Source organism: Diadema antillarum, unplaced genomic scaffold (assembly GCF_040938485.1).
Source record: "Diadema antillarum isolate AM-2024a unplaced genomic scaffold, OU_Dant_1.0 scf00000120, whole genome shotgun sequence".
Classification (NCBI taxonomy): Eukaryota; Metazoa; Echinodermata; class Echinoidea; order Diadematoida; family Diadematidae; genus Diadema; species Diadema antillarum.
This window is the reverse complement of record NW_027271009.1, coordinates 815,414-837,962: the sequence shown is the minus strand read 5'-3', so window position 1 is coordinate 837,962 and position 22,549 is coordinate 815,414. Positions and strand designations below refer to the sequence as shown.

The 22,549-nt window shown below is 39.6% G+C and overlaps 1 protein-coding gene across 1 annotated transcript; it reads left to right on the top strand.

Annotated features, from left to right (window-relative positions):
* The first annotated feature begins 8 nt into the window (after window positions 1-8).
* LOC139720036 (NEDD8-activating enzyme E1 regulatory subunit-like) lies at window positions 9-21,623 on the top strand. Its single transcript, XM_071631410.1, has 14 exons — window positions 9-135; window positions 1,482-1,646; window positions 2,741-2,843; window positions 7,552-7,631; window positions 9,205-9,314; window positions 9,774-9,883; window positions 10,990-11,052; window positions 12,107-12,322; window positions 13,109-13,242; window positions 14,244-14,319; window positions 15,150-15,276; window positions 17,987-18,123; window positions 19,857-19,927; window positions 21,267-21,623. Exons 1-14 carry the CDS (start codon window positions 74-76, stop codon window positions 21,424-21,426), a joined length of 1,614 nt encoding a protein of 537 aa, XP_071487511.1. The 5' UTR covers window positions 9-73; the 3' UTR covers window positions 21,427-21,623.
* The last annotated feature ends 926 nt before the right edge of the window (window positions 21,624-22,549 follow it).

The following is a 22,549-nucleotide window of genomic DNA, read 5'->3' as shown; positions in this document are numbered from 1 at the left end:
GCGATCGGTCAGTGCGCATAGAGGGCGAACACCGCGAACACGGACGTCCGACGGACCGCTTCACGATATCGCGATGGCAGCGCTTAGGGGAAGTCCAGTGATAGACAAAGCTAAAAAATACGACCGGCAACTTCGGTAAGTAGAATTTACCGTTAACTTGAGTGTCCATTGCCATGCCGCCGTGCAAACCAATGCCGGCATTAAAATTTGTAACGTTGTTAGTGCCTATATTATATTAAAGGGTTTTTTTTTCTTTTATTAGAGAGTCCTAACTTTATGAAGGTAAGATTATCTTAGTCCCATGTATGCATTTCGATGTCCTGCATGTATATAAGTAACTATACACAGCCCCAGCCCAGCCCAGCCAGTCGCTGTATTCGCACAGCACAGCGTATTACAGCGTCTGGGATCTGGTCGGGCTAGTGCTAGTAAATTACATGACTGGTAAAAGGTAAAAACAATCACATAATTTACATGTAACTTTAATAGGTCTCTAGTCTAGAGAAAGGGAGGGAGTTTTCGGCCACTTAAGTATTTTTATCTAGGTCTATAATGACAATGTATAGGTAAAAAGTAAATAACAGAATCAAAATGATGAATAAATTTTCAAAAAATAAAAAGTGTAACTGTTTAAAGTTTAACGTTAGATTAAAATACCCGTTTGCGGCAGTTTAAGGGTTTTTCCACACTGTAAACAAATCAAGCAAATTATTTTCAACCACTTCATATATCATAGACAAATCAAGCAAATTATTTTCAACCACTTCATATCTAGACAAGATTATTTATAAACGCTAGTATTGTTTTCATGATTTACCAGGGCAAATCCCGGCACAATTATCGACGATATGCGCCGTAGTAGCTCTGCTTGCGGCACGATGTACAATCCCTATGCAATACGCGCGTGCTCCGCGATCTTCAGCTGAACGCCTTCACATGTCTCGCAAACATTGCGTAAGCGCCAATTCCCATTGCAAAAGCATGTGAAAATTAGCCCGACCAGACGCTGTTAGTACACTGTGCGAATACAGCGTCTGACCAACGAGGCATGCACCTTCAAAGTGGGGAACCACAACACAACTACAAAACTTATTAAAATTTATACGTTTCCTATAAAAAATGTATATGTTACTCGCGTTAAGTGCATGCTTGTATTACAGAAGGTTCATAAGTCCATAGAGAGCCCTCACGATAAGTCCAATGAACAAAAAAATGGCACTTTCTAGCGCAGTAGAACAGTGAAGGAGTCTTCGACCATCGAAGTGTCAAAAAATGTCACTTTTGTCGGAGATTGTGCCCATTTTATCGGTTGATTTTTGTTGATTGGTAGTGTGCAAGACTATATGTATAGTGTGCATGTACAGTGCAATGCCTTTTCCAGGCAAAAAATTAATGTGGATATTTAGGACCCTACACTTTTAGACATGGCTGTTGTGTTCATGTTTTCTTCTCCATCATTCATCTTTGCTCACCTGCTGCAGGCTGTGGGGAGACCATGGACAGGCAGCCCTGGAGTCTGCCCATGTCTGCCTGATCAACGCCACCGCCACTGGGACCGAGACCTTGAAGAATTTGATCCTGCCAGGTGTGGGCTCTTTCACCATAGTGGATGGTAGCAAGGTCAGAGGCGAAGATGTCGGCAACAAGTGAGTGTACTTATCAGATGAACTGCAGCTATGATTTTCCTTTTATTTAGATGATACAATATTTGGTACCCTGGGGTGCTAACTGATAATTCGCCATTTTGCTGAATTTTTTTTTTTCAGCGCTGTTCCCTGGGCTACCAAAAAATGTGTAAAAATAATTTTTATTATCATTATGCACCAAAATGTTTTCTTGTTGATGATTATGCAACATAATTGGCATTGGGATCATTATCGCTGTGCCGATTTATGCCAGCGCTGATGACGAGAAAATAGTCGCCATGACAACATTGCACAACTGTATGATAATGGACACGAGATGGCACTACATGACGCCATTCCCGGGTTATGACGGTACCCCGGGATAAGGCTTGCCGAGTCAAATTCTCCCTGCATTGTACTCCTGTTCTAATGTGCGAAATGGAAAAATTGAAGTGGACTTTGCAACAGATCTGATTTTTCATTTAAAAAGAGATGAACAATGCCAGTCAAGTGGGAAATTAAAGCACGGAAAGCAGATTTGTTTGTGTGTGTGTGTGTGTGTGTGTGTGTGTGTGTGTGTGTGTTTTGAGAAAGGGTTTGTAGTATATTAAACTCTGCAAGCTTTTCAGGTCAATTACTGGAATGGTTATGATCGTATCAAATGTGACCGAACTGTCGATAAGGACATCATCAGTTATGTCATCATTAATTATCACGTACGGTGATACACTTTTGCAGGTCCTGACCTTTTCTGCCTTGTGTAGTTGAAGTTCTCCCTCTTGCAGAAGTGATTGCAGTGACTGTCTGATAAATACAGAGCCAGAAGTCTTGACTCATTTCTTTAATCAAGTACACAGACATCACTGTATGGGACACCATGTAATGAGTTAGATTACTCTTTGTTTACAGTAGATATCATGCCAGCTCTTCTGTTACCAAAGATTTCATCCTAAACAGATTTCTTCAAGACCATTAGCTTTGGGTGATGTGCAGTACTAGTTTGATGTCTCTTGTAGGGTATTCATGAACTATAACAAGGAGATATATTACAGTATGTATTCTGGTTGTACCTGAGAATCATTCACAAAGTTCTTATTTAATTTGGTCCTGTCTAGCTTCTTCCTCATGAAGGACAGCATTGGACAAGCCAGGGCCCAAGTAGCAGCAGAACTTCTTCAGGAGCTAAACAGTGATGTCAGGGGAGACTTTGTTGAAGAGGTACAGTTATTTGTCTTATTGTCTTATGTTCTACTTCTTCCATATTGGTATTATATGGATAATGTACCATACTCTCTTTTGTCTCACTATTGTGACTTTTTCACATTGTAAAAGTTATCTTTGCTATTGGTTATAAGAACTTAGATTTTTCTGATAATTCTTTGAAAGTTTTGAAAGTATACAATTCAAAACTCATTAGATTCTAATACAAACCACTGGGATTCTTTCATGAAAGTGTTATGAGAGACTTCTTGCTCATAAGACACACTTATGAGAGACTTCATGAAATGGATTTGAAAGTCTCATATAGCTACATATGAGCAACTTTGGCCATTCTGAGATTTATGTAAAGACTATAATGTGATAACTTCATGAAACGGACCCCATGGCAGGGATCTCGCCAGCGTATATCACCCTTGTCGGCCCCGACAAGCGTGCGGTTTGAAGAAGCAATTGCCGACAAGGGTAAAACTTGCCGACAAGGGTAACACCACGCGTGAACTTGCCGACAAGGGTAACTTGCTTGACAAGCTAAGTTCGGACCAATTTCTCGCCTTTTTCAGTCTTTATTATCTGGCTAGAAAAGAAGCTAGATGTTGAAAGCAGCAGCAGTTTACATACTTATACAAGTGCAAAAATTTACCCACGCAGTCATCGCACCTATCACAACAACGCGGCTCAACAGAGCGACGTACTAGCTGATACCAGGGAGGTCTCACCTCCCTGCTGATACACACCACATCACACACTTGCTCACTCACATGCGCTCTGATTTGGGATCCACACACACATGCACAAGCACCCAGCCGGCCACTTACAGCCGCCTGTGCGTGTACAACGGTACAGTGTATTGTGAGAGGGAGAGAGAGGACGGAAAGAGAGGGTTGGAGGCACAGAACTCGCGTTCTGTGGTTGGAGGCCGAAGGAGGCTGAGGAAGGCTGACACGTGCTCGCTTGTTGTCACGCTTGTTGTCGGGTTACGCAAAAACAAACGATATGAAATGCATGCCCCCCTCCGCCAAAGGTTGTATTTTTTTTTTTTTTGGCTGCTTTGGTTTGTTTGTTGGTTTGTCTGCCTGTCTGTCTCTTTTTTCGCAAAATAAGTCAAAATTTGGGAACAGATTAGGATGAAATTTTCAGGAACAGTTGGTTGGTAAAATGGCGCAATGAACAGATGATTAAATTTTGATAGTGAGCAGGATTTATAATACCACCGAAATTCACCGCCAGGATCCAGGATCTTTAGACTTTGTTTCGTATATTTGAAAGGATTCGTATCAATTCTTTAGGAAGCTGGCCATCGGCAATGACGCAAAATTAGATGCGTTCAAAGTATTGCCGCAGAGAGAAAATTAACTCCATTTTTCGTTAAAAAAAGAAAAGAAAAAAGAACTTGCGATGGAGTAAGCAAATGCAAATTGTTATTTAGGTTTTGGTAGTTTCAGTGGGTTATTTCTTTTTTTAATCTAAAAAGCCATGCGTTCCATTTTAGCCTTTTCAATTTCTATGGATTTGTAAACGTCATTCGTGAATATTCCATTTTCCTTCTCCGGGCCGAAATTTATAGTAATTCTGTCATGATGGTCTTTCAAGTTCAACGTATACGTAATGCTCCACGTGCTTCTGGCTTGGGTTTGTTAAAAGGTGGGTTAGGGGGCCTTCACGGGCAGAAAATAAATGATGATCATTCATCAATGTTCCCAGTTGGTTTACATGCTATGTACACGCTGTTTACGACCACTGAAGCAAGGTGGCAGTACGCGCGACATTCTTTATCTGACACCTGGCTTTCGTGGAAATTTCATGGAAATTTCCACAAGCCATGATATCAAGTTTCCCCACTGCTTGAGGTCGTGCTTTTTTTTATTCTTCATTACGAACATCAATTTGTTCAACTTGAAAAGTGTAGATAATTTGCTTTGAGGACGTGTTTCTTTCTTCTTCTTTTTTTTTTTTCATTGCAGCATCGGTAACATTTTGTTTTGTTCATCGTCCCTGCATGGCAGGGGTTCATGGGAGGAGAACGATAGGAATGACTGGGGAGAAAATAAACTGAAAGAAGGAAGCATCTTTTGAGCGAGCTGTCTTTGTTTTTCTCTACACCAGCATCAGTTATTGCCACCAAGATTCATTTTTTTTTTTCGTTACTCCGACAGATTAATGATAAAATGATGCTAGATTCTTTATTCTGAAGGTTCGTTAATCCAAAAATGATTAAGAAAAAATGTCCGTTCATTTCACGATGAAATCAGTTTTGTTATTTCGAACGTTCTGCCAGTGAAATTTCGGAATAAAACGACGGCACAAAACAGCGTGTTTTCGTACTCTAAGGGTCTGTTATTCCGACAGAAGTAGTAATGATGAAATAATAAATTGTAGATTCTTTATTCTGAAGGTTCGTTAACCGAAAATTGAATAAAGAAAAATGTCCGTAAATTTCAAAACGAAATCAGTACGTCATTTCAAACGTTTTGCCAGTGAAATTTGGGAATAAAACGACTGCCCCAAAACACTCAGTTGCAGTTTTCTTACTCTGAGGGTTCGTTACTCCGACAGATTAATGATAAAATAATGCTAGATTCCCTATTCTGAAGGTTCGTTAATCCAAAAAATGATTAAGAAAAAATGTCCGTTCATTTCACAACGAAATCAGTTTTGTTATTTCGAACGTTTCTGTCAGTGAAATTTCGGAATAAAACGACGGCACAAAACAGCGTGTTTTCGTACTCTATAAGGGTCTGTTATTCCGACAGAAGTAGTAATGATGAAATAATAATAGATTCTTTATTCTGAAGGTTCGTTAACCGAAAATTGAATAAAGAAAAATGTCCGTAAATTTCAAAACGAAATCAGTACGTCATTTCAAACGTTTTGCCAGTGAAATTTGGAATAAAACTGCCCAAAAAACAGTTGCACTTTTCTTACTCTTAGGGTTCGTTACTCCGACAGATAAATGAAAAAATAATGCTATATTCCTTATTCTGAAGGTTCGTTAATCCAAAAATGATTTTAAAAAATGTCCGTTCATTTCACAACGAAATCAGTTTTGTTATTTCGAACGTTTCCGTCAGTGAAATTTCAGAATAAAACGACGGCCCCAAAACGGTTACAGTTTTCTTTTACTCTGAAGGTTCGTTACTGCGAAAGAATAACGATATAATACTTTAGATTCTTAATTCTGAACGATCGTTAATCGGAAAACAATAAAGAAGAAATGAAAACGGTTACAGTTTTCTTACCCTCAGGGTTCGTTACTCCGAAAGAATAATGGCAAAATAATACTCTACATTCTTAATTCTGAATGACCGTTAATAGAAAAATTATAAAGGAGAAAATATTCGTTTATATCCAAACGAAATCAGTTTTGTTATTTCGAATGTTCTGCCAGTATAATTTCGGAATACAACAACGGCCCCAAAAGGGTGTTTTCTTATTCTGAAGCAATCACGATGATAGATGATAGATTCCTTTCTGAAGGTTCGTTGATCGGAAAATAAAAAATAAAAAATGTTTGTTAATCTTCGAACGAAATCAGTTTTATTTTGAACATTCATCTGTAGTACCGACCTTTGGTGTTGTTGTTGTTTTCGATTACAAACCTTTGAAGTACTCATGAATCGTTTCATTTTATGATTAAACAAACCTTCGGAATAATGACCATCATTACATTTTTGTATGATATCTCTTTGATGTCACGGCCAAACTACCGCAGTATACCCAGAAAGGAAAGTGCAACCATGTCCCGAAAGTTCTCGATCGCTTCTCGCGCATCTGCATGCAATAGGCCTACCACGTGGTCGAGCAGACGGCGAGAAAGCAACACGGCGCGTGTAGTTGCGATGCAGAGACGGCTAATTATTGCAACAGTGAAACAGGAAAGGCCTAAAAGAAATCGGAACCTCCACCATTGGCACCTACTTCTCTTTCATTTATTATTTAGGAACTGCCGCTAACAAAATGTATGGAGTTTCTGCATTGTGTCTGTGAGAATATGCCCCTCACAACGTTCATTACATCTCCGTGAAAATGTCGCATTTAGTGGCATTTTAGCGGCGATTCATCTGTGTTGTATTGAGCATTAGCGCGCATAAATGCCGACAAGTGTGAAGAAATTCCTGGCGAGAACCCTGCATGGCTATTATTTCTTTTGTTATTGTTTGTTATTTAAATGTTGTGCTTTTAATGTGATGTGGGTCTGCTACTGAGCCAGAAATTTATTACTTATGACAATGACTGATGAAAGAATATGGAATGGAAAGAACCACACACCAGCTAAAGCCTATGATGCCTCTTGTCCTTTTCCTTGTTTCTCTGTATAATTTGAGAGTATTTCAAAGGGAGACTCCTGAATTATGTCACTGAACATTTTGCTGTGAAGCTATCACAGAAGAGATCGCAGTGGCTTGCTATGAATTTAGCGTATGTACCTATATCTTATGATGTAGAGATAACATCTGCAACATTCCTGGTTACTTTGAGGTAGGGCTGGCTAGATGCAGCAGCCAGCTGTATTGGGCTACATCAATTTTGAGATGAATGTCTCTCAAAGCCCATGAGAAATATATGTAGATCATGAGAGTGGCGTGCATGTGTGTATACTTTTACTTCGTAATGCTCCATGTGGCTTTAAATTTGTAACACAACTGTGACCAGAATACTCAGATTACATTCTAATTGTGAGTATATCTGTGTTGCATTCATTTTTCAGTCTGTTGAGCAGCTGCTGGAGAACAATCCTCGTTTCTTTCAGACTTTCAGTGTGGTTATTGCTACTGATCTCCCAGAAAGGTACTGTGAATAAATGACCTGTGCATAGGACTAAGCAATGCAGATTCTAATGTGATCACCAGTATATCATATAGGACTTATAGATAGTTCTTGTGAAAGTTATAGGATGTCTAGTTCTGTGTAAAATGCACTATGCACTATTTCTTAACTTGCCATGTGATTTCAAGGGATATATTTACTTATGAATGCATATTTGTGTGTCTGACACTTTATGCAAATTCAAATTTTTCCATATTTTATTCATTTATTTATTCATTTATTTCTATAGAAAAAGCAATAAGTTAGGAGCTCTTTAGTACTCTTTGAAGAAGTTTTTGCTGTACTGTAGTAATTTCGTAGTATTGAGATGCTCATGCGTAAAATTTTTACTCTATGAAAATAAACTGACATGTATTAATGAAGAAAAATTTGTGCCATTTATCCCATTTGCAATGTGTGATCAATTTCTTAATGTTATGTTCTTTACATTTCTTTGATGAATTTTGTTACCTCAATGATTACTCTGTGAATCATATAGATCCATGCTTCTCAACCTTTTTTCAACTGGAGGCCGATGTTGGCTCCTTTAAGTTTTTTCAAGGCTCAGATAAGGGGGGTTCACACGTACACCAATTAGCGGGATACAAATCTCGAGATTTGCATCGCGATCGTCATTCCGAGTTTTTTGCACGTGTGGACAGAAAAAACCCGAAAATTAGCAGGATAAGCATCGCGATGCTAATCCCAAGAAATCTTGCGCTGGTTCGTCAATTAGCGGGATAATTGGCCCCGCGCTGGTACGTGTGAACGGTCGGGATTAGAATCTCGAGTTTTTATATCCCATCATGCAATGCGCACATCACAACAGCGAGGCCTCTGCGAAGAGGTCCTCCACCTCTTTGGAGCACAACAACAACAGCGCTCGAACCACACCACTGACGCGTACAAGACAATGGACAAAGGGAAGTGCGCGCAGGCTGTGACAGAGAAGGGCGCTGTGTGCATACTGTGTGACCCAATTTGCAGGCTTTGCTGTTATCTCTATCGGCAATTAGCGGGATAATTCGGTACGTGTGGACGCTCGCCAAATTAGCGGGATACCGATCGCGATCGCTATCCCGCTAATTTGATACGTGTGGACGCTCGCAAAAAAACTCGGGATGTGCATCGCGATCGTCATCCCGCTATTTTGTACGTGTGAACGCGGCTTTAGATTGGGATACAAATCTTTTTTATTCGTTTTTTGGCCAACATCGTGGCCCACCTGAGAGAGCTTCATGTCCCACCAGTTGAGAAGAGTGGATAAAGATAATCCATAAAGTGCAAAATTTGTATGGTCTTTATGCAAGGAACTGACATCATTTAAGCATGCTAGTCCAGTCAGAGCTAATTTGCCATGCTCTGGTTCCTTACTAAGGGATCTCTTTGTCCACAGTCACAACAGCTACTACACATTGCAAGTATGTTTGACAATTCTAAATGAAATGGTGGAGGGGGGCAAGGTTATATCTAACATGGTTGATCCTTAAAGTTCCGGAAGAACGCTTCAAGAGAGGGTAATTTCACATACTGTGGCATGCATTTTAATCCAAAGGACCTTGTTGGACTTGGCTGGCGTGCTATGGAATGAGGGTATCCCTCTATTGGTTTGCCGTTGCTATGGTTTCATCGGCTACATGCGTCTGGCTGTCAAAGAACATACTGGTAAATAATACATTATGCATATGTGGTTGTGTATGATATGTGTTGTCGATGGTTTGACAAATCAACAGAACATGAAGCAGCATGCATTCATGACAATGTTTTTGTATATCAGCCATTGTCTAAAGATTTGTAGGATAGTTCAAGCAAAGCTATGCACAGAAAACAGGAAGTACCATGCCCATAATTTGTAAAGCCTCACTTTTATTTTGTGTTAAATGAGTGAAAAAAAAGGCCTCACCAATGCATTTTGATAATAAGCTGGTAAGTTCAACTCTTAAGAACATTATCACATGGAATCAGTGGGCAGTGTCTCATGTTCTATTGGTGATGGAAGTATGACAAAATTTTTCATCTAATCTACCATTTAGAAAACTTAGAGAGAAATACATTTGCATTGCTGATATTTGGTACCTTCTCTTCTTCTCCTACTGTTCGTCATATTGCCATTCAAACATCCAGTTGTGGAATCCCACCCAGACAGCGCCCACGATGACCTAAGGCTCGACCGTCCATTCCCAAGCCTAGTGGAGTTTGCCGACACCTTTGATCTCAGTGCAATGTCAAAGCAGGTAAGACTGCTACACAACCAGGTACACTTGCCACCCAAACAGTTAAAATTTCCACCTGCGCAGGGCAACTTCCCCATTACATTTACTTTTCCCTCAAATGAGGACAGTTCAATTTGAATCCAAACTGAGACAATCATCATGCAGTTGGATGAAATATCACCTTAAAAATTGAATATGCAGTATATCCAGGCAGATGTAAAATCCCCTTCAAGTGAATGATATTCTCCCACAGAGTTGCAGTTATTTCCAAATTGTCACTCCACCACACCACATATTCCTTTTTTGATTAACAGGTCCAGGATCTTGCCCACCCTATTCCATTCAAATTGATCGATTCATAGAGGATTCATGCCCATGTGCAAAGCACTAGAATTGCTCATTATTAACATTATTTTTTAAACAGGAAATAATGTTTATAGCATCATTATACTGGAAGACATGTCACATCAATTCAAAATGTGATACTATAGTATTGTACCATCCGTTCCAAGATTGTTGGTTTGACTGTGGACTGCATAATCTTTGAGATGATTTTGATTTGAATGGTTGATTTAAATTCATTTCCACTTTGTGTCCACAAAAACAGATATATTACTATAACTGAATTTAATTGAAGGAGATCTTAGCGGCCTTTCCATTTTCAGTCACCAAATTAGGGGACAGTTCTAACAAAAACTTTAAAGGGTTGTAAAATTGATGTTATCTGTGGATGAAAAATTTAGTCATAGAGTGCTTGCTGTTGTTTAATTTGAAGCATTTATGAATATTGTCCTTTAAATGTTGCTGTTATATAATCACTAGATTAGAAGTTCTCTCCCAAGTTATGAATCATTTTGCATTCACACTTTACATAGAAATAGTCACAACAACTTATATCTGGAGAGCATCACAGATAGAAATTTGTATTTATTGTGGCAAAATATGAATCTTTAAAAAGTCTTGAAATGTAACAATAATCAAAGATTGCTATGCATTGGTGTGAACAGTAATCAATTTACAAAATGTATTGCATGAAAGCTGTATTTTATCATGACTTCACAGTAAAGTCTAAATTTGCTGTCAATGATTCAAAACGATCGTATTTCATTGTTTGTTTGTTTTTGTAGGACCACATGCATACACCCTACCTGATTCTGCTATATAAATTCTTATCAAAGTGGAAAGAAGAGGTAAGTTCCATCTTTGTCAGGCAACACAACTCACTTGATCCTTTTGCCTGCCCGTTAACATGTTCCTATACAATTTTAAGACATTAAACTGGGGAGGTAAAAGACCTCATAGAGAAATGCCTAAGATTTGATACATATTGACTTTTGACGTAGTTTATGAAGGACAGGACAGTTGATCTATGTGTGCTATGTGGGAAAGAAGAAGTGCCAAGAGAATTTATATAAATGTTTGATAAAATCAACCTGTGGATACCTCAACCATGAGTTTTGCCAGGGAGTTGTTATGTTTTTGTTGATATTCAATGATTGTTTTATATTAAAGCAGATTGCAACTGATTTACTTTCTCTTTTGTCAGAATAAAAGAATTTTCTAGTTAAAATTGTGTTATGTGTTTGTGTGTGTGTGTGTGTGTTTGTGTCTGTCTGTATATGTCTGTGAGAAAGAGAGAGAGAGAGAGAGAGCGCTTAGAATAATAGAAATGGACATATATTGCACTCTTGTGACTGTGACTGTGGTCTTCTTCTTCTTGCTTATGAGGCAGCAGCAGCTAAATAATGTCCATCAATTGTTGTAGCCAAGTTACAGTCTCTGGAGTAGGATGCGTTAGGTCCATGTTGTCGGGAGGGCGGAGATCAGGGCACTCACTCAAGATGTGTTGAGCAGTCTGTTCTGGTGCACCACACTGGCAAGCTGTTGATGAGCAGCAGCAGCAACAGTAAAGCTCTAAACAAGATGACTGTGGTCAATATCACACTTCTAGAAAAACTTTGAAGATCCAACACTTTTGTACTCTTTGTTGAAATTTCATGAATTTTTTTGTTGTTGCTATTCTGATTGTTTGATTCTTGCTTTTTAGGCTTAACATGAACATTGAGTGGATTTTCATTTGTTCATAGTTTAGTTACACGTGGATTCTTAATTGTTAGAGTTAACTGCATATTGAGCCTGGAATGAACTTTCACTTGGATTCCATTAGGCCAAAAGTGTGGAAAACAAAATCAGTGAATGATGTACCCGCTCTGACGCAACACCTCCTTTCTGTCCCTACCTCAGCACGGTGGAGAGATGCCAAAGAATTACAGGGAGAAGACGGCATTCAAGGAACTCCTCAGGGACGGAATCCGCAAGAATAAAGATGGCATCCCCGAGGCGGAGGAGAACTTTGACGAGGCCATCAAAGCCGTGAACGCAACTCTGGTGGCTACCCGGGTCCCAAGTCAAGTTCGGGATATTTTCAACGATTCGTCCTGTTCCAATCTCAATGCTGAGGTGGGTTTAGAGAATTTGCCATCTCTTGCTTTGCTTCACAGCTGCAGTGTATGTCTAGTAATATGTATGAAAAGGTTAGAAAAGATTGGAAAATTATCAACCTATGGCTGCATATGTAGTTTCATCTGTTATTTGGGGCATTAATCTATGCCCAAGATATCAGATGAAACTATACTAGTAGCTGTATAGATTTGTTTGATGTTTTGTTTTTTTCCCCCAGGAAAAAAGTGATAGTAATTGTTATTTTGTGCTAGGTTTTTCTGCAGCAAGTTGAATGTTAAGGTGTGCTTGTATGCTCGATCTCATGGTGAAAGGGAAATCATCCAAATTGGATGAAACTGTTTGATTAAACAAGCAATGACAAGAGGTAATTGGTTATAAAATGTTCTGCAGAAATGCACAGATGAAGTAGATACGGCTGTGTGATGGAATGATCGAATAGTGAAATTCTAGAGTATGACCAGTTGCTATTGCTATCAAACAATTTACAGATCATTATATGGAGTGCGATATATCATGCACCTGTAATTGCATGATGATATTCTCTCTCAGATTTCCAAGAGATTTTAACTTTCTGTGACATTTTTACTGCCTGGTATATACTTCACGTTTTGTCAACTTGGTCAAGGGTAACATTGAAAGGTAATCAGCATCACTGCAATCGTGTGAGTGTGAGTGTTTTTAAAGTGGGGTTTAAGTAATTTTATGTCTGAGTTTGTAACGTGAGCTTGATATTTACATCAATATCCAAATATTATCCCCTGCTTCCTTCCCTGCCACGAAAAGAGTTCCAACTTCTGGATCCTGGCGCAGGCAGTGAAGCAGTTTGTGGAGAACGAGGGCAGTGGAGCCCTACCACTCCGTGGATCTATCCCTGACATGACGGCTGACTCAAAGAGATACATTCAGCTGCAAAATGTGTATGTAATATTTTGGTTGCCACTTCAAATTATCAACATCATATGTATTGAATTGTAAGTGATTTCGTGTAACAGAGTTTAGACAAATAACAAAAAAAGAGGGAAATGAAATAGTGATTGCCTATGTAAATCTAGTATTGTGAGGTACAGTGATTCGTTTTTATTGTTATGTGCTCATGTTAGCCCATGTATGCGAGAATTATTTTTTATGCCATTTACTATAGTGAAATGGCAAGACTTTGCTGTTATCACATATGAAATGACAGATGAAAATAAAATCCATACATGCGTCTGTGTGATTTTAAAGCTCTGCTATAACTTTAAAATGTATTGCTTTGATATCATACATGAAAAAAATGTGAATCTAATTTATGACAAACAATTGCTCTGCTTTGTCAGCAGTATTTTGGTATCTTCAACGAGTTTGAACATTTTTCTTTTACATCTGCCAGCCTGTAGAATCAAGAATATATAGGACATATAAAACATGGCTACATGCTTATTAGATGTTTTCAAGTTTTTAGTATGCTGGACTACTGAAGTGCTGCTGTGATGAATGTGGATGGGGGCCATATAGCTAGACTTCAGTGTGTTCAAACCTGAGCGGCCCATGTTGTGCCAAGGGTAAAGCAAGCGAGTGTGCATATCCACTGCTCAGACAGCTACATTGGTTGCCTGTTGATGAGACAATCACATTGAAATGACAGTGTTTGTTGGTTTCCATTACTGATATGATTCTGCTTCTAAACCATTTTGTGCAAATATGACTGATATTGTTTGCAGACATAGCAGTGGCGGATCCAGAGGGGGGCGCAAACGGCGCACCCCCCCTTTATTTTTCGTTCAAAAAACAAAACAAAAAATGAAATGAAAAAAAAGAAATTAAATCCGGAAGTGGCACCAGAAATATTAGTCACGCCCCCTCTTTACAGAATTCCTGGATCCGCCCCTGCATAATATTGATTCTATATAGTGAGCATCATGATGTGTTTCTTTGACAGATATTTGGAACAAGCAAGGCAAGATGTGTCAGCCGTGTCCACAAGGGTGCAACAGATTCTAACCTCCCTTGGAAAGGTCAGTCTTCCCGACAGAAGCAAACTTCTGCTTGTGCATGCAAAGCCTTGTGTGGTATCTCATCTGCATGGACTCAACAAGTTACCAGAAAAACAGTCAGATACAGTGGACTCCCGTTATGACGTAGTCCTCAGGACGGGCAGTTTTCTTTCGTCATATTGAAATTTCGTTATAAGTGACCAAATAAACCACAAAATTACATAGAAGCGATAATCTTGCGGCCTGAATTTTTATTTTGATATAACCGGAATTTCGTTATAACCATTTTCGTTATAATGGGAGTCCACTGTATTGCAACAATAGATGATAAGGCTTGTTTGGAAAATTTCTACATGTTTAACCAACTGCTTGCCTGATTATCCATTGAAGATAACACGAATTGGAACTTTTTCTTCGCTTTGTATGTCAATTAAGTGGAGTACCTGATTGAGTGGTACACGATTATGCAGAAACGTCTGTATTTGCTGCTATTAATGCTGTCGTTCATACCTAACAAATGACATAAAGCTGTCAGATATGTATGAGAATTGCAAAAGGCATGGCATTTATTTGCTTGGTCACTTTCTGAATAGTAAAATGGTTATAAGTGTATTTTGATGTGTAGCAACATATACAATAGTTATGAGTTTTCCATGTCTTTGGCATCATCTATGTCATTGTTTACGATACTCCATATTTCATGTACTTTAAAGCTTCACTGTAACTTTGGCTAACATATCCATTCATTATTGCAAGTACAAAAACAAAGTACACCAATAAACAAAACAAATCTCAAATTTAGAAAACTTGAATCATTTTTCCCATTAATATTTCTCTCAATACACACAAAGTCCCCCGACTGTGTGCCCGACTCGGAAGTACGCATGTTCTGCAAGAACGCGTCGTTTCTCCGCCTGGTGCGATGCCGCCCACTGGAAGAGGAGCACATGGCCCAGAAGGCAAATGTAGGGGACATAGGTAAGAGTCCTCCCCTCGACAGTGGGTGTGAGGGATGCACTGTAAGCTCCCTGAGCTGACCTTGGCATTTCATTGAGGCAGATGAGCATTGTGGAGACACAATGTATAATAATAATAATAATAATAATAATAATAATAATAATAATAATAATAATAATAATAATAATAATAATAATAATAATAATAATAATAATAATAATAATAATAATAATAATAATAATAATAATAATAATAATAATAATAATAATAATACATACATACATACATACAATTTCTGATAATTACTGATTACTGATAATAATATTGAATTTGTCCAAACGTGGATGTTCACTTTGAACACATGTTACCTTGTGGGCCTACAAGTAGTTCAGCATCATCGTTTGTACTTTCTCTAATACATGTTATGAAGGTTGAAGTGAATAAAGCAATTATAATGTACAGTATTTCACACAAAATGATATATATTTGCAGGTTTTCTCTTAATATGTTTGTCTATTTATGTGTATGCATGTCTTTGTGCTTGGTTATGTGGGTTTACATGCATATTTGTGTCTTTGCACCTGTGTATTGCACTGCAGATTTGTAAGTGCCAACTGGGACCATTCAAAGTTTCTGATAATATGCAGTGGACCGTGAATCGTAGAATTCTTTGGGATTGGTCCATGTTGAAAGGGTCAGATATGTCCACTGTATTGATTTGTAATTTTGTGATATATACATGTGGCTTGGAAAATGGATAAGATCCTCTGTGAAGTGAGAGGCCTGATCTTTGTGTTATTTTGGCTGTCATTTTCTTTCTATAGGAACATATCACGTCTGAAAACCTGAATTACATGTTTTGTGTATATAGAAATGGCGAGATGGACTAGCAGGAAAGTCAAAAGATCAAGACGTGAATTCGGGGAGGCTCTTTATACAACAAAGGCAGAACATAGTAAAGACAATAAGCAGATAACAGAGTTCAATGTTCACTATTCACTTGACGATGTCTAACTACTTTTTTTTTTCCAAAGTTCAAGTCCATCTTGGTCAGTCCTTTGTTTTCTCCTATGTTCTCAAAGTTATATACACAGCTAACCTGCAGTTTTCAGCATTTAATTACAATTGTAGTCGGGGACAGTCCATGTTCATTTACTCAAATTTCATTTACTCAAATTTCCTAGCTGTGTGTTACTGATGTTTCTTTGTAGTCAGTCAGCTTTCGAAATCGTGCTCAGGGTCCACACATGTCAAATTATATTCCTCTCCTTGGAATATAGTCTGTCGCGGTTTTCCTGATTTTCCGTGGTCGTCACTCTGCGATGTGTTCGTCATTGATCGTCCGATCGATGTATGGTGTACGCTGTTTCTCGTGGGTCGTCTACACTCCGATGCGGTCATCATTCTATGTACGGTGTACGTTTCTCGTTGTCGTCAGTCCGATGTCGTGATTTTCCCTTGCAGTCTGGCCATGCTGCATGTTTTTAAGATGCTCAGGCCGTGGATGAAAATCGTAATCCACTCGCTTTTCTCACTTCAGTCTCATTACGGTCGATCTGGTATCTGGCCATGCTGCACATTTTCTCTGATCCGTGCTCGGGCCGTGGATGGCTGGTCCACTCAGCGATGTTCAATCGCCCTGTGTCGGCTTTTTGTCCTGGTCGATGATCTAGCCATGCTGCATGTTTTTAAGATGCTCGGGCCGTGGACGGCTGGTCCACTCGGCGATGCTCAATCGCGGTTTCTGTCTGGTCTGGCCATGCTGCATGCTGCTGATGCTCGGGCCGTGGACGACATGTCCACCCGGCGAGGCTCAGTCGCTCTGTTCACAAAGTCTCTAGTCTAACATGTCGTGATCGTTCTATTTCGTTGACGTTCGGTTACCGTTGTCCTCTGGAGCTAGGGTCCGGCTCAGATTTATCGTGGTCACTTTCTCCATTCTCAGTACGTTTGAAGGCTCGCCATGCTGATCATGTGCAGTCGTGCTCATAGTCGGTTTCCGTTTGTGATGCATGGGCCATGGTCAATGTCTCTGCAGCTCAATGTCCTAGTCGATCTCCATGTCGATCTCCTCCCTTTCCTCCATAATGGAGGGAGTAGCTGTTGAGCACACAGCGGTTCTACATCCTCGTCGCCATTTTTGTATACACAAAAATGGCGACGAGGATGGGACTTCTTGACTTTTCTTTTTCTTTCAACAATGGGGGGGGGGATATTATGTCTGTACGTAGAATGTGTGTGAAACAATTGTACCATCTCATGTTATCATTCCACCATCACTGCTTTGGTCACTCTATCCTGTCTTTCTCACGGTCAACCTGACACTCCTTTCTCCAGCCACTCCCATGCCTCATTACCTCGCATATAAACATCACCACCTGTTCATCTCACTTCCTCTGCCACCCACCCTCTTCATCCCATGAGCACTGTATCCCAATGTTATATAATCAGCCATACTGGCTATAATAAACAGATTGCCTCTGAGAGCAGCACAAAGCCAGACGTGTCGAGTCTCCTTCTCTCTAGAGTAATGGTCTCCATCCTAATATAGTACATGGGTACATAAAAACATGTCAGCAGGACTTTAACTGTATTAAACTAATGACATAGACTTCACAATGCAATATGTTTATTGATATTGACTTCATTTTCAAAGATAATGAAATGAAAGTGTCACCTTGTGTTTGTATGTATATCTCTATCTATGTGTGTGTGTCTCTCTCCTCCATAGCTATGAATCTAGAAAATCCTGACAGTGAGATGTGCCTGTATGTGGCGTTGAGGGCGGTAGACAGGTTCTTCAGGCAGTACAACCGCTATCCCGGCTGGTATGATGATCAGACTGAGGACGATTTTGGAAGGTTAAAGGTCAGTACATCGTGCGGGCTAAAGCCGATATATCTTCATTTCCATTCCGTTTGAAATTGTCTTCCTGTCACCTGTAATGTAAAACTAACTAGTTTCTTATGCAGTTGTGTTAAAATGAAAATATCAGCGAGTTTAAAGTATTGGTTCAAATTAAGTATTTAGTCTAAAGAGCAGTAGGCTTTCCCTTCTCTGTTTGATATGCAATAGCATGGCTGATGGAACCGTGGGGGCCATGGGGGCTCGGACCCCCACACCTTTTGTGCCCCATACAAAGGAATACATTTGCAGAAATAGAACACCCGGAAGTACATGAGTGGCACTAAATAGAAATAAATAGAGATCTCTGCTAAGGTTATGTTTTTGCACTGAAGACCTTTTTTTTTTTTTTGCTTGCTTGTCATCTGAAGAAACCTGGAAATGGAAGGGGAGAGATGAGCTGAGGACCTGGAAGTGACTTTTGAAAATGCTCCGCCGGTCCTGAATAGTTATAATTACTAGATGAGTCCTGTGACTGTTATGACCTTCTTGTCTTAAAGTGATGTGATAGTGATATGAATAATATAACTAAGTTTAAAAGCGAGAAGGATTAGTGGAAGTAAAGCCCTGGTCACGCAGCACTCCATCTCTAAATCACGTACAAAAAGTTATGAAATCTGGTGGGCGCAGTCGTAAATGGTAATTTTTTGGTCAATTTTGGTTTGGCCGTGCTTTGTACAGGGTATGGCCGTTGGCAGCTGTTCCACTGCTGAAGCACTGCCTAAGCACAGCTAACCACGTCCAGCCACGTGTATGTACGCGGAAAAATCCATTTGTCAGTGATAAGCCGCTAAACACACGCTATTTCCCGTGATACCAACGCGTAACACGCGTCAGATGACCGTGCTCTGCCCGTGACAGACCGCTAAACTTTCACGTCTTACCCACGTCTTACCGCGTCTCCGGGCTCCCGAAGTTTTAATCACTGCCGGAACACGGATTATCATGTGTGTTTCACGTGTGTTGCTGGTCTTTAACCATGTGTGCCGCCCGTGGTTGTCCGCGGAATAAAATTTTGAGCAGTTCAAAACTTGTTACCGCGTCCGATGCCGTTCCGATTTTTCCCCGCATCCTGCCATGTCTATAAATCGACCTTAGCTCGTCTTATACTCGACATCAACGCGAACAACATCGTCTGCTTCATGAGAGACCACTTTTTGACGTGTTTTGGCCGTGATTAAGCCGCAAAGCGATGTGTGACCGGGCTTTAAAGTTTGATTGTCGAGGGGGCAGAAAGAGAAAGGATGATGCAAGAGTAAAAGTATGATAGTCCTGATAACAGTAATGATTAGGGTTCCATGACATTTGCTCCTGCGAGAATTGCTCCCATAGAATATCCATAAACTATTGAAACCCAAACGTACATTCTACCCACGAACAGAACCCTTAGCCTCTTCCTAATCCTCACTTCATACTAAATCTATAACCATATCACAACCCTACCCCTAAACCTATTAAGTCCTTGGAGAAAATAAGACCGGAACAACTGTCGTAGGAGCAAATGTTGTGTCCATAAAGACATAGTGCTTAGCTCTTTGATCTGACTGCAAAAATGTGGATAAAATGGAGTGAAATCAATGTAATTACTGATATTTTAATGTTAGATATTCTATAGGATTGTCCATCTTCATCATTGTCGTTTGGAGCCCATTTGTTTGTGTATGATCACATGTTACCTGTTTTAATTTTTGATCCAGGCATGTGCAAACAGTCTCCAACATGAGTGGAATGTCACTGCAAGCATCAAGGAAGATTACTTCAGAGAAATGTAAGTAATTCCTTATCACTGCAGCAGAGACATCTGTGGGACATGATGAAATCAACCCTTTAACTACCCTGATGTTTCTAGTAAATACTATAACCTCTGTTCACTAGAGAAAGTACTGCAGTCAATTTCACACTATCATCATTTTATATGATATCTGTGGGCCATGTGGGAAAACATGCAAGGTGTTTTAGATTCAAGAGCTCATATATCTCTACATGCCCATTATTTAGCTGAAATGAAGTTGCCTGGTCGGAGGCATGGTTGTGTTTTGATAAAAGGTGAAGGAGCAAGTTGTCATAATGACAGACATGATAACTCCTCAAGTCTTGTACTAATTTCTTTGTAGAAATTATCATCGTGTCCTCATTAAACTCTGAACGTTACTGTGCATCCTATACTGAAGAAAGACTAGATAGAATTGATTAACTTTTTTTAATCTTCTAAAAATTTGAAAAATCCAAACATTACCAATTTTAGAGAGAAGTATTAGCTGTGGTCTTCTAAGATGTGTGTTAGAAATGTAAGGATCAGTTAGAAAATTGGTGATTTACATGAGCATTTTCAGAAAAGTTTTCAAAATAGGGCTCAAATGAGAAAGAAGTATATGTATAGCCTATGATGAATGAATTGTCAAAATCATAACTAGAGAAGCACTCTGAGAGCGCAGACCTCTGCCAAGCATGCAGCTCATTTCCACCACTGATTGTGTTCTTCCATAGAGATATCAGTGATTTCCACGCATAGTAGTACTTACAGTATAGCATTGTGTGCTGAAAGTCGCCCAATTTCCCAATATAGAAGCCTTTGTTACGTCATAAACCCTCAGCTGCACCGCGCGCCTCGCCCTGGCAGGAACTAGAGCACGCATGCAAACCTTAAATACGCGCAGCCTGAACTCCCAAGTTCATTAACCCTACCTGCCAAAATATAAAAAATCCTTCATGAATTCCCCCAAAATCCTCGGATCACTACCAAAACTCAATCATTTGTTACTTGCGTCATTCTCAACCTTTCCTGCAAGTTTTATCCCAATCCGTTAACTATTTTTAGAGTTATTTTGCACACGGACAAACTAACAAACTAACTAACTAACAAACAAACCAACGGTAACGAAAACATAACCTCCTCCTTTGGCGGATGTAACAAGGAGATACAGCACCAAATCACAGAAATGTGATGTCTTGTACTTGCTAGGTTAGGCTTTCCTCCCTCAAATCATGTCAAGTCTCCTACTCCTTTTCAATTTTTGATAATTAATCTGACGCTGTGTGTGATTTGACTTGTGAGTAATTAAATTTGACTTTTCTTTCTTTCTTTCTTTCTCTCTGTTACTGTGTAGATGTCGCTATGGAGCTGCAGAGCTCCACTCAGTGGCGGCGTTTATTGGAGGCGTGGCTGCTCAGGAGGTCATCAAACTTGTTACACACCAGTTTGTGCCGTTTTGCAACACTTTCATATACAATGGCATCAACGGCAGCTCAGCCACTTACCAACTCTAATCTAGCCGATGAGAACTCTGTTATGCTGCTCGGTGAGAGCAAGGATTTAGGGAAGATGTGTTTACTGTTGTCACGGTGACAGCATGCATGTTTGTCACAAGAACACAGACGCATTAATCACAAACATTTGTGCTACCGTGCAGAGTTCTGACCTCATTCGCACTGAATTTTTCGAAGGAGGATGATCTCGTCGCAGATACAGGATTAATATGGTAACCGCGCAGTCACAAAAGCAGCAGCCTGTCCACATGGAGTTGAAATGATTTGGAAATTAGTTGCAGAGGATGCCTCAGTTGTGTGATATGAAGTGACTACAGCTACGGTGAAACAAAACACTGATAGATTAATTACATATACATGTATCATGTGTTTGTGAAAATGCTACCGCCGATGTCCGCTGAACTCAAATTATTCAAAGTATAGGTATGTGCGATTATAAACTGAGAGCACACTGCCTTAATTGCAAACGTCAGTCCATTGAGAGTGATTTTTCTTCAAGTCTTATCGGGTTACCACCATACGTGGGTGTCCAAACCCTGTGAAAATTTTGTTACTGACTGGAGAAAAATTCACCCACCGCAAAATGCAAATTTTTATGTTGACCAATGGTACAGATGCGAGCCATGTGAAGCAACAGTGTGGTGACATGTTACAAAGACCATGGCAAATGCTGCTGATCTATACTGTAAAACCAGAAACATTTGCAGCCTGAAACTTTTGTAAATTGGATTCAACGACCTTTTTGGCGGCATGAAACTTTCACGAATTGCCACTGGCATTCAGTGCATTATGTAGACGATAACTTTTATGAATCTTGGCTCCTTGCAAAATTCACAAAAGTTTCACGTATGTGGTTTTACAGTACCTATGTCATAAAAAGAAAATATATGTCTCGTGACCTAATTTATGTCATTTCAAGTACATACACTGTATCCGAAAGTATTTCGATGGATATTACATGCTTAGGATAAGATGCACAAGTGTATCTATGCTGCTGAAATTTGTGGGAAATTTTACCAAACAAGACTGTACGGCACATACAAAATTGGCTATCATCGAATTTAGAAACTGCATCCCCAAACACCTCTTCAAATGGAGAATTTCCTGCTTTGACCCTCTAGCA

Coding starts and splice junctions, on each gene's coding strand:
- LOC139720036 (XM_071631410.1), top strand. CDS start 74: ATGGCAGCGCTTAGGGGAAGTCCAGTGATAGACAAAGCTAAAAAATAC. Junction 2,844..7,551: donor GGGGAGACTTTGTTGAAGAG/GTACAGTTATTT, acceptor TTCATTTTTCAG/TCTGTTGAGCAGCTGCTGGA. Junction 19,928..21,266: donor GAAGATTACTTCAGAGAAAT/GTAAGTAATTCC, acceptor GTTACTGTGTAG/ATGTCGCTATGGAGCTGCAG.